Genomic DNA, 13,774 nt, shown 5'->3' with positions numbered 1-13,774 from the left:
AGTGAGGCAGCACTGGCATCAACTCATGCTTGAATGGTGCTTGTTATGTGCCACCAGTACGGGTGCCAACCAAGCAGCACTGGCATCAGCCAAAATCATTTATATCATACCTTGATACTGTGAGGACTGAGCTCCCTGTTAACACACTGTTGATATCAAATGAAGCATTGAATACATGGGGTTTGCAAATTAGTAACTCCAGTTCTCTGTTGCTACTGTAATTGTTCAGTCTATAAACAGATTGGTTGTTTATTTCTCTGGGATTGATCACAATGATGTAGACACCTCTGATGGGAAACCAGTAAGATTAGAAAATTAATTAAGGCTGTTCATAATTTTTTTTTTCAAACTCCAGAGAAATAAGGTAAATTTTCTCTGGCACTCCATCAGTTGCAACAACAAGGGTTCCTGTTGATCTAAACAATGGAACAGACTGCTCGTGAAATTAATGTGCAAGTGGCTGAACAATCTACAAGCACATGTACCATTTACGCAGGTCTCTGAGAGATTCAGCATGACACAGAGTGTGACAAGGCTGGCCCTTTTGAATTACAAGTATTTCTCACTTTTACCAGCTGAGTGAACTAAAATAAAGTGTCTTACTTAAGGACACAACACACCACTGGTTTTTGAACTCACAACCTTACGATTATGAGCCGAATACCCTAACCACTAAGCTGTGTGCCTTCATAGAGGAGAACATAGGTGGGGTCCAAAATTCACAACAGCTGTTTCAGCAGTATTGTTTATTGATGCTTTCTTAGATTACATCATGACAAAACCCTACCATCATCTGGTAAATTTTGAACATATAAACAGGTAAGTTTATATGTTCACCAGTTCACCAGCTACAAGGGCGGTAACCTACTACATAGGTTATATATGTATATAATTTATTCTTTTATATACTCTATATTATTTGACTTGCCGGCACTGCCTTGACTGGCTTCTGTGCTGGTGGCACGTAAAAAGCACCAACCAATCATGGCCACTGCCAACCTCCTACTAAACGGAGAGGTTGGCGTTAGGAAGGGTATCCAGCGGTAGAAACACTGCCAGAACAGACTGGAGCCTGGTGCAGCCTCCTGACTTCCCAGACCCTGGTCGAACTGTCCAACCTGTGCTAGCACGGAAAAGGGACGTTAAATGATGATGATGATGATGAAGGGTGCATGGCCTAGTGGTTAGAATGCAGTATTCATGATCATGAGATCCTGGTTTCAATTCCCAAGCCAGATGGTGCATTGTGTTCTTGAGCAAAACATTTCACCTCATGTTGTTCTGCAATTACTTCAACACCTGATGTATGGCACACTGTGCACCTGTCCAGGCAAAGGTAACTTGATAGAGTGAGCTATTGTGTGGCACATACATTTGATCACTATAAACAAATCATTTGTTCTGGTCGTTTAGTAAAAGCTGAACACTCATACATCATCTTTGGTAGGAGAGCCCGTCATCATTTATATTATGTAGAGGGGGTAATGTGGTTAAGTGGTTAAGGTGTTGGACTCATCATAATGATCATGATTGTGTTTGACTGAGTAAAAGTCATGGCTGTTGCATGTTGTCCTCTCATTACCTTACAAAACATTCAGGTAATAGCATGGAAAAATGAACAATAAAATGAGAGCAATGGCAGTGCTGCTGCTGTTCTTTTTTTTTTTTTTTCTTCTTGGACACCTCAAGTGCCTGAGGATAACTTTCAGAAGGGCTAGATCCACGGTAGGGAGATGAATCATTTCATCCAGTGTAGCCCCTAGTTGGCGGATATAGCGTTCCACCATCAAAGCCGGACATCTCAGCCAGAGATGTCCTGCAGATTCCACCTCCTTGTTACAGAGTCTGCATTGATCTGTGTCGCTGCGTCCTGCCATCTTTTGCCACCGCCTGAGTGCCGGATGATGACCACTATGGAAGCGTATCATGTCTGTGAAGTCTGCCTTTGAGAGGGCTGCTTCAGTTCTTTCATCTGGCTTCTTCATGAAGACTTCCTTCAGACGTGGGTGTTGAATTGTTGATGGTTGGAACATTCGATGAATAACTGCCTGACGAATGGCTGTATCGATGGTGGCATCCAGTTGTGGCAGCGCCGAGCTACGTTTCACCTGCATATCTGTGAGTTCATTGCCGCGGAGGTTGCGGCTATGGGTGGTGCCAATCTGGATTGGACAGTCTTCTTCTTCTTCTTCTTCTTCTTTCTTCTTCTTCTTCTTCTTCTTCTTCTTCTTCATTATTCTTCTTCTTCTTCTTCTTCTTCTTCTTCTTCTTCTTCTTCTTCTTCTTCTTCTTCTTCTTCTTCTTCTTCTTCTTCCAATCAGGACTCACACCATTATCCACAAAGAATAATCTCTAATTCAAGCCTACTCTAAGCTACTAAGAAAGCATGTGGCAACTTGAAGATCCATCCACCACACGTGATAGACTGGCGGTTGCACGGGCTCGAAAGCTACGTTGTTATCCTCATTCCGTAAACGGCGGCTTTTAACGGGTGGAGAGCTGAACCATCCTAAGGTACAGAGGATTCGCAATCTAGACTAGGGTCTGAAAGTTTACCACACCACAGTCGGTTACATTATGGTTCCTCTACTTTGTGGCAGAAGTAGGAAGAAAGAGTGAGAGAAAGTTGTGGTGAAAGAGTACAGCGGGGTTCACGCCTGTGGAGTCTTGTGGAGCTGAGGTGTTTTTGCTCAGTAAACACTCACAATGCCTGGTCTGGGAATCGAAACCGTGCTCTTACGACCACGAGTCCGCTGCCCTAACCACTGGGCCATTGTACCTCCACTGCTGCTGCTGTTGCTATCACTTTGACACCTGATGTGTAGTGCACAGTGCACCTGTTCAGACAACATAGATTTGAGGAAGTGGGTAAGCTAATGTACTGTACATACAATTTGATCACTATAAACAAATCATTTATGCGGGTCATTCAGCAAAAGCTGAACACTATTACATCATCTTCGACAGGAGAGCCCATCACCATCATATTATGTAGTGGAGGCATGTGGCTAAGTGGTTAAGGTGTTGGACTCATGATCATAAGATAGTGGCTTCAATTCCTGGACTGGGTTATGCGTTGTGTTCTTGAGCAAAACACTTCATTTCACATTACTCCAGCTAGCAAAAATGTGTAATCCTGCAATGGCTTGATCCATATAACTCAGAAAGGATTTCATCCTTTTATATTATATTATATTATATTATATTATATTATATTATATTATATTATGTAATTTTCTTTGTACTCAACACATTTTCTAGAACAGGTAACAACTTATTTATTTTTGTTTGATAAAGTATCGTAACTATCGTTCTTTGATTTGTGTGTTCTTCTTCTGCAGAATAATCTACAACTTCAAAGATTGTGTGGAAGAAAAGTTGAAACCATGTGTGGACAAGGATGAATTTGAGAAAATTCTGGAATCATTTGAAGAATCTTTCAACTATATTTGTCATGAAGGGTTTGAGCGTATGTTGAGCATTATTGTTAATATATGATTTATATCATCATCATCATCATCATCATCATCATCATCATCATCACATTCTTTTTCATTGGTGTCATCAACATCACCACCACCACCATCCCATCATCATTATCATAATAATCTTGATCATTGCTATCACTACTGCATCACCATCATCATCACCACTGTCATCTTCATCATCATCATCATAGCACCACCACCATCACCATCATCATTATCATCATTTGCAGCCATCACATCATCACTTATCATCATCATCACTCTCATTGTCTTAATCATCATCATTGTCGTCGTCGTCGTCATCGTCATCATCATTATCATTACCATCATAATCCTCATCATTGTTCTATTTGTCATTACTGCATCATCACCATCATCTTCATTGCCACCACCATCATACCATCAATGCAACCCACCACCACCACCATCACTACCATTATCAACCTCATAATCCGCTTCATTGCTATCATTTTCACCACTGTCCTCTATACCATCATCATCATCATTATAATCGCCATCATCATCACCAATAGCAACAGTAGCAGCAGTAGCAACAGCAACAGCACTGTCATTGCTCTCATTTTATTGTTCATTTTTCCATGCTATTTCATGAATATTTTGTAAGTTAATGAGAGGGTGACATGCAACGGCCATGACTTTTTACTCAGTCAAACACAATCTCATGCATATAGATGGATGTAGGCACACACAGATACTCATCTATAGTTATACATGTGTCCACACACACATACATAACCATGCACATACTAAGATGCAACTTAGTACAATCTTGCCTACAAATATACGATATTGCTGTTTGTATCCTGTTCAGGATATGAGATATTTCTTCCTCATTGTCCCATCTTCCTCTATTTGTTAGATCTAAATTATCCTTTCTGCTATAGGCACAAAGCCTGAAATTTGGTGGGGGTGTGTCCAGTCGATTAAATCAACCCCAGTACACAACTTGTACTTAATTTATTGACCCTGAAAGGATGAAAAGCAAAGTCGACTTTGGTGGAATTTGAACTCAGAACATGAAGACAGACAAAATACCGCTAAGCATTTTGTCCAGTGTACTAATGCTTCTTCCAGCTGACCACCTTGTTAGATCTAAATTATGAATTTTAATATTATATTATCCCGATGGTGGCATGCTGGCAAAATTGTGAAATGCTCAGTGGTATTAGTACAAATATACAATTTTGCTCTTAGTATCCTGTCCAGGATATGAGATATTTCCTCCTAAGTTATGGAGGCATAAACACACCAGCATCGGTTGTCAAGTGATGTTTGGAGAACAAACACAGACACACAAACATGCAAGCACACATACATATATATATATATATATACATATATACGACAGGCTTCTTTCAGTCTCCGTCTACCAAATCCACTCACAAGGCTTTGGTCGGCCCGAGGCTATAGTAGAAGACACTTGCCCAAGGTGCCACACAGTGGGACTGAACCTGAAACCATGTGGTTCATAAGCTACTTACCACACAGCCACTCCTACTTAGTGACATTTCATCCAGCTCTATGTTCTGAGCTCAAATTCCATCGAGGTCAAATTTGCTTTTTATCCTTTTGAGGTTAATGAAATAAGAACTAAACACAGGGGTCAGTATAATTGACTAAACCCCACCACCACCGCCAAAAATTTCAGGTCTTGTGCCAGTGATATGATAAAAGGATAATGGATTAAGATCCTTCCTGAGTCTGGGCTATAAGTGGGCATGTTGCCAATTCAGGATAAACTTCACATGCATGAGCATACCATCAACCAGGCCTGCCTAAGTGGCACACAGAGCAATGAAACTCTTCTGCACACACCCAGTGTCCAACCATTGCTGACTTGTGGAGTTATATCGATCACTGGCTGATATATGTAGGATGGATCCAGCTTTTAGCTGAATCCATTGTGAAGTTGATCCACTGCTTTGCTTTGGCCAGCAAGGGCCAGCAATGTTCATCTATCTGGTGGATTTAGTGAAAGAGTTTGTGTGGTAGGCCAGATTGAAAGGTCTGAAAACAGACACCTTCATCTTCATACAAGCTCTCATCAACTTTTCAAGTTTCACTTAAAAAGAAGAGAGAAGTGCTGTCTCCCAGCATTCTTGCTGAAAGGTGAAAGTGAGTGGTGAGCTTGGTGCAAAGGAAGTGGTATGCTCTAGCCACATGCCTGTAGATTGGAGGATAACAGAGAAGGTATTTGCCTTAGTAGTCATGGTAACCATGGCTTTGTGAGCTTTCCAAAATAGCCCTTGAAGTTCTCATCCTTTGAGGAACTTGTCATTGTTTGGAATTCATTCTTTGCTACTGTTATTCTTTCTTTGACATTTCTTTCATGCAACCTCACATTGTATCATCCTGTAACATCCCCAATATTTTTGTGAGCCCCTAGTGGTTAAGAAGGAAGACATTATTATTGTTGTTGTTGTTGTTATTATTTGGGGGTGCATGGCCTCATGGATAAGGTGTTGCACTCATGATCGCCAGACCATGGTTTCAATTCCTAGACCAGGTGGTGCATTGTGTTCTTGAGCAAGACACTTCATATCACATTTCTCTGCAATCACTTTGACACCTGACATGTGGTACACCGTGCACCTGTTCAAGCAATGTTGATTTGGTGGAGGGAGGGAGCTGATGTACAGCACATATATTTGATCGTTATAAAACAAATCATCCATCCAGGTTAGGCAAAAGCTGAATACCCATATGCCACCTTTGCTGGGAGAGTTCATCATCATCATTATTATTATTATCATCATCGTCATCGTCATCATCATCATTGTTGTTGTCGTTATCATTATTGTCATCACCATTATCATCATCATCCATTTTATTATCATATGATAGGCCTCACAGAGGCAATGACGAAAGACTGAGACCTCTGGAGAAATGCTGTGACTGCAAAGACCCAACAAATGAAGTGAGTTCATGGCTCGCAGGACGGCCTGCTGTGCTTACCTTGGATCATGGGGCGACCTGCTGTGCTTGAGGAGACCTATTGAGTCAAGTACATCAAGATCAAAATAAAAATCAAATGGAAATTGTAGTTGTGATACCCGTGCCAGTGGCACATAAAAAGCACCAACCAATCGGGGCTGTTACCAGCCTCCTCTGGCCTCAGTGCCAGTGGCACGTAAAAATCACCTACTACACTCACGGAGTGGTTAGCGTTAGGAAGGGCATCAAGCCGTAGAAACACTGCCAGATGAGACTGGAGCCTAGTGCAGCCTCCTGGCTTCCCAGACCCCGGTCAAACGATCCAACCCATGCTAGCATGGAAAACGGACGTTAAACAATAATGATGATGATAATATTGTGAAGTCCATGGTCTTATATTGTTTGTTTCTTTTGTCCTTCCTTTAATATTGAAGTAGCAATGATGGTGTCAAAAACAATTTCATCTATTTAACTACAGCTGTTCCACATGTCCAAGACCAAGCTGAAATACAGTTGTGTCTGTTTGCATTTCAGTTCTCATGAAGATCAAACCATGTACATCATCAGCAAACTTCAAGGAACACATGAGCCAATGTTCTATTGATGCTCAGTACAAAGTCAACCGACACAATGTCAGATTGATGAATGATTACATGATGAAAATGAAAGTTTGCAGGTAAGTTTGCACACTGTTATAGAACATTGGTACATTTATAGGGTTCTTATTCATAATAGGTGTAGGCATGGCTGTGTGGTTCTGGATTCAGTCCCACTGCATGGCACCTTGGGCTGACCAAAGTCTTGTGAGTGAATTTGGTAGACTGAAACTGAAAGAAGCTCATCATACATATACATATATATATATATATATACATACATATATATATATATATTTATGACGATGATGATGATGATGATATAATAAAGGGTAACATTAAATTAATTGATTAATAATTAATAATTTTATCAAATAGTTCGGTATGTAAAAAGAACCATTATCAGTAAACTTATACAGAAATTCTATAATTATGAGTATAATTAGGGTTCAGCAAAATTTGCTTCACCACATACCAAAATTTAGGAATAGCAGTTAAAATACTATTCTACTACCATAAGATATCTCACAGGCAGCCATACTCAACAACTCACGCAGGTAAAGAGAAAAAATAATGAATCCACCTGGCTCTTATCAACTGTGTATGCATTTCAGAGTTCGAGAGATGTGAAAAATGTAATATCATATTTCTACTCACTCTTTCTCCTCTTCAGTACAGTAATTCAAGATTTTAAATTTGAGAGCATTGATAATTAACATACATATTTGACTAAGTGTCATTAAACAGTATATATCCAAATCTTTGGATATACACGCAGCTTCATTCACACAACCAAATAAGCAGTGAAAGAGACACAGAGGGAGTGTGGAAAGGCATAACATTGTTCTGTTAGAAAACCACTAATTTTTTTTGTGAATATTTCAGATATCTCGAAGAATCGCTAGAATGCGCAGAGACAGTTGCACAGAAACTATGTGGAAATGATGCTCAAAAATATTATCATGAAATCAATATCAGGACAATGGGACCAGCCAAGAGATTTCTACGCTGTCACCAGGCCAGAAACAGTAAGTTTAATGTTTAAAAAAAAAAGCTTCTACATGACTGGCAGAAACAACAGTCAAATCCTCCTTAAGTCAAAACTCCCCTGGCAGTTTAAAAATAAAGAAGACTAATTAAATAATGTAATTCTGTATACACTGTGGCTGAAAAAAGAAAAAGACAGGATGGCCACGGTTGTTGGCACATCTTTGATCACAGATCTGTTAGATCAGGCTTGACATAAGGGAAAACAACAACAACTATCAGTTGTTTTTGCTGATATTCTTCTCTAGACCCCTGTCAGCCAGGATGATCAAGCAGACCTTTGATTAAAGATGTTCCTGTTATGAGAATCCCATCTTTTATCTAAATACAGTGTATCGAAAACAATGGTTCTCAAACTTTCTTTACCTATAGACCTCTTTGATTCCTATGTTCCTTGGATGGACCCTCATAGCCATTTGATGTTTGAAAAAGCCTATTAAATTTTCATCATTAAATATTACTTGGAATTGCATTAAAAAAATTGTTAAAATATTATGTGATTTTAGAAGTATAAGCAATTTATTGTACATAACTTTTAGCAACAAAATCCTGTAAGGAGCCCCAAGGGTCAGGTGGACCCTCGTTGAGAACTACATTGTTGAATGTATCCATCCTGTTTAAAAGAGAATAGAAGGAAATTTGGCTGCTCTTTCTCTCGCAGATTGAGGCACTCTTATTCACTCAAGAAGCTTCCTTAGCCATCACTCACAAATGAGTATGACTTGGTAGATTGTGCTATGCCTTTGCTAATTGTTTTAGGAGTCAATGTAGATGTAATTAGACATAGATACTCTGCTTATAGGTATTCTGCTCATAGGTACATTGCTCATAGGTACTCTGCTCATGTTTGATCCAGCAGAACACTGAAGATGTGACAGCCAGAGGTAAATAGAGCTTCACCAGAACAAAGGTGGTAATCATTTCTTTAGTTGAGTAAACTGGAGCAATAAAAAGTGAAGTGCTTTGTCCAAGGACAAACTGCATTACCCAATCCAGCACCTGAACTCATGATCTTATGCTCATGGGCCCAACACCCTAACCACTAAACCACGTTCCTTCACTCCAAAACCATAAACCATTAACAGTGTTAGTCATTCGACTTAAATCTCACCTACATTTTGGGGTTTATTCAGGTTGTGTTCACTTGGCACCATATTCTTGTATTATCAAAAAAGGGCCTTCATAGGCTCACATAGCTGGCTTCTCAGATTCTGTGGCTTATATATTCACCCTACCCACTGGATGGGAAGCTGGTCATTGTAGGATTACTCACTTTTGCCAGCTGAGTGGACTGGAGCAATGGAAAATGAAGTGTCTTGCTCAAGAACACAATACATTGCCCAGTCCAGGAATTGAGACCTCAATCTTATGTTAATATATATATGTAATATTTCGCATAGGCATATTGTATATGGATATTGGAAGCACTATTGTGTTGCTTATTTACTCCTATCGTATACGACGGTCTTCTTTCAGTTTCCGTCTGACAAATTCACCCAAAAGGCTTTAGAGAGCCTAATCAGCCGACAGTAGAAAACACTTGTATAAGGTTCTGTACCGCTGGACCAAATCCCAAACCAATTGGTTAAGGAGCAAGCATTTATTTATTTATTTGTATCTGGTTTTCACTGAGAACTACTTCAGCAGGGGAGTTAAGCAAATGAATGCAGGCTAGTTCTCTCCCTTACTTCAATATAGCTGTTTCTTTTATTGATACATGTCTTCATCTGGTGTTTCGGATTTCACCAAACAAGAGACAATAGTCTACCCCCTGAAATCTCATGTTATCATTCATGTAATAAAATTAGGAGAACGATGTTTTCATTCCCTTATAAACTCTACAGAAAGGTTATACGTCTTTCTATACAACTTTTCCAATATTAATGAGTCTGACAGTTTGCCAATAATAATAATAATAATAATCGTTTTTTACTATAGGCACAAGGCCTGAAATTTGGGGGAAGGGGCTCAGTCGATTACATCGACTCCAGTACGCAACTGTTACTTAACTTATCGACCCCATAAGGATGAAAGGCAAAGTCGACCTCAGCGGAATTTGAACTTAGAACATAGTGATGAACTCAGAATGAAAAGACGGACCAAATGTGGCGCAGCATTTCGTCTGGTGTGCTAATAAGTCTGCCAGTTCATTGCCTTTTTAATGATAATTATATTAATCCTTTCTACTGAAGGTACAAGGCCTGAAATTTGTGGGGAGGGAACTAGTTGATTACATTTACCTCAGTGCATAACTGGTACTTACTTAATTGACCCTGAAAAGATGAAAGCAAAGTCGACCTTGGCAAAATTTGAACTCCAAAAATAAAAACGGATGAAATGCTGCAAAGCATTTTTCCTGGTGTGCCAAAAATTATGCCAGTTTACCACATTTTAAATAATAATAATAATAATAATAATAATAATAACCATTGTTTAATGTCTGCTTTCCATGTTAGCATGGGTTGGACGATTTGACTGAGGTCTGGAGAACCAGATGGCTGCACCAGGCTCCACTCTGATCTGGCAGTTTCTACAGCTTGATGCCCTTCCTAATACCAACCACTCCAAGAGTGTAGTGGGTTCTTTTACGTGCCACCAGCATGAGGGCCAGTCAGACAGTACTGGCAACGACCACGCTCAAATGGTGTTTTCTGCGTGCCACCTGCACAGGAGCCAGTCCAGCGGCACTGGCAATGACCTCGCTTGAATTTTTTTCATGTGCCACTGGCAAGGAAACCAGTCAGCTGCTCTGAATAATAATAATTCTCTCTACTATAGGCACAAGGCCTATACATTTCATCCAGCAAGCCAATGATTCTGCCAGCTTGCCACCTTCATAATTATAATAATAATGATGCATCAGATGAGTATTAAAATTGTGGATATCTTCTTATAGATACTTATTATTGGTCTGTTTTCCTTTTTTTATATTTTCAGCTACACTGATTGGTTTGGGCATCTCTATAGCATTGGTGTTGGCCATTGTGGTATTAGTGATAGGTCGATGCCTCAGGAGACATCAGATGGTACAGGAAGCTAGTTCTGAAACCTTACTCATACCTGGCATACTGCAGCAGCCTCTGAGACGACAGCGAATGGGTGCAACGGCAACAGCAAATGCGTCGACAACAACAGCGCCAACAGCAGCAGCAGCAATGGCAGCAGGAGTGGCCTCGCCACCATACACGCCCCGCGCGCAGACATCAACTGATCCAACAAGTATAGTTACTGACATTCCTGACCAGATTCCGAAGGATCTCCCACCTCAGTACCCTGGTCATCCACCATATCCCCATTCCTGCACGAACGATAAAGATGACTACACAACACCACCCCCTTCTTATGAGCAGGTCATGGCCGAAATGAGAAACCGGTCAGAGGAGCAGTAAATAATGCTTAGCTTTTGTAAAGTCTCAAAAGATTTTACATATATATATTATAATATATATACATCATATTATATTATAGTATAAATATATATTATATTATATATATATATATATATATATATATTGTATCATATATATATATATATATGATATATATATTATATATATTTTATTATATACATTATATATATATATATATATATATATATACATTATATATTATATACCAATCCCATCATCACCCTGCTCCATTCATTATCTACCCGCCCGTCCCACCCCCCTTTTGTCTAATGAAGTCACTGAAAACAAAAGTAATTAATTAAAGCAATTAATTAGAAAATTTAGGGTCTTTGAAAATGACGAAGTAAACCATTTGTCTGAAGGACCACCACCATCTATCTCGGGTGGGGGGGTGGGGATACGTGGGGGTGGGCAGTTGCATAAGGAACGTAAACTGTTGTTTAAACCCACATTTGCACTTAGATGAACAGACAGATTTCAGGGATGCGTGGGGGTATGGAGAAAGTGTTGTTAAATCAGAGATGAAGAAGGACGTTAATAAAAATGAAACGAAACTAAAACAAAAAAAAACAACAACAAAAACATAAAAAAACAAAACAAATAAATAATATATGGCAGCATGAAAGGTGTTGGGGGGGGGGAGTTATTCAGGCAGATGAAGAGACAGACAGGCAGACAGGTTGACAAGCAGGCAAGCAGACAGACAGTGATACATACATAGACGCAGGTAAAACAGACTGGAGTTCAGACTACTGTAGTATGGACACAAAGGAGTTTAGGGGACATTGACATACAGGTACAAATGATGAAATAGGATGCTTAAGACACAGACGAAAGAGAATAGTTAAGAGGGGTAGAATAGATGGACAAATGATGCAGGAGTATAGTCAGAAGAGTGCTATACTCTCATAGGTACCCGCACACATACATATGCATACATACACACATAAGAGGTGAAAGAACGGGAATGTTTATGGAACGACAACAAAGCCACAACAAACGTATATGGATCTTTTGTTTTTGGTTTTTTTTTTTCAAACAGAAATTGTACATACTTGTTAATTAACTGTTAATCAATATGTTAATTGGGTTAGTGACAGTAGCACTCCACCCTCACTCCCACGGCCTGGAGAGTGGGGTGGCATTCGTGCGAGCATACTAGAAGGAGGACGAGGAAGAGGAGGTAATCACGAGAGGGGGAGTAGTGTAGAACTAGTCCCCTGAGGTTTGTAGTCTGTGAAGAAAAAAAAAATAAAATGCAAGAAAATGTTGCTATTTTCTGAGAAACCAAAAAAAAAAAAAAAAAACACGAAATAGCAGCAATGACTTGTTTTGGGTTTGAACTTGTGACACTGTAGTGTGACTGTTATGGCAATCTGCAATGGATGAATTGAATGAGAAAATTGTTGTTTCTTTTTGCTTTGTTCTTTTCTTGCCTTTTTTTCTTTGTCTTGTTGCTTTGTTTCCACTATAAACGTTCTTATTTTAATTTTTTTATGTTCTTTGTCCAAAATTGTTATTTATTTTTATGACTCACTCACATTGTATCACTGTGACATGGTGCTATTTCTGACACCATCCTAATGTGCCATAGTTCAGATATGTGGGTGGCACTCACTGTAATCTTGTGCCATGGTATTAATCTTGATTTTTTTTGACATCTCCACTATGTGCTATGGTGCCATTATATTTTTTTTACACTGTGTCACAAGGCTGTGATGTAGTTAACAACACCAACACTTTGTGTCACAATATCACAATGGCACAAGGACCCAGTTGACTCAACTGTATCTGAAACTGTGCCACCTATTCTTAACTAGATCCAAAACAACTAACAAATCAAAAAAAAAAAATTAAAAAGAAAAACAAATAAAAAATTTATACAAAATCTCTAGTTTCCATTTCAAAATTGTCCAATACACAATTTGATTCCTTTTTGGAAACACTTTCATGTATATGTTGCTAATGTCTTTTGGGAAGGCATGAATGTTACAGTTTCACTTTCCACTTGCCATTCCATTCTAAATTTTTAGTCTTATAGTTTGTGTGTAACAAAGCTATTTTATTATCATTATTATTATTATTTTTTTGATTTCTTCAACATTACATATCTGGGTGTTTTTTTTTTTTAAGTATTTGGTGCAGATGGTATAGAAGTGGTTTTGATACTTCATAGTATCTATGTTTGATGTATTTTAGATTTGAGTTTAAATCCCTGCGATGACTGATTTTTTTTTATATGTCTTTGTTTCCTCTTGCTATAAATAAAAGATATGCC

General features: G+C 39.0%; 1 protein-coding gene across 1 annotated transcript in view; it reads left to right on the top strand.

The window, feature by feature from the left end:
• The window catches only part of LOC115212335, an 85,813-nt gene extending 72,442 nt beyond the window's left edge, over window positions 1-13,371 (top strand). The window contains exons 3-6 of the mRNA XM_029781199.2: window positions 3,342-3,469; window positions 6,978-7,119; window positions 7,925-8,067; window positions 11,024-13,371. Of these exons, the coding sequence (XP_029637059.1) occupies window positions 3,342-3,469; window positions 6,978-7,119; window positions 7,925-8,067; window positions 11,024-11,475 (865 nt within the window). The 3' untranslated portion in view covers window positions 11,476-13,371. The remainder of the gene's footprint in view (window positions 1-3,341; window positions 3,470-6,977; window positions 7,120-7,924; window positions 8,068-11,023) is intronic.
• Window positions 13,372-13,774: the final 403 nt, after the last annotated feature.

This window comes from Octopus sinensis, linkage group LG5, assembly GCF_006345805.1.
Source record: "Octopus sinensis linkage group LG5, ASM634580v1, whole genome shotgun sequence".
In the NCBI taxonomy this organism is placed as follows: domain Eukaryota; kingdom Metazoa; phylum Mollusca; class Cephalopoda; order Octopoda; family Octopodidae; genus Octopus; species Octopus sinensis.
This window is presented reverse-complemented; position numbering and strand designations above follow the sequence as displayed.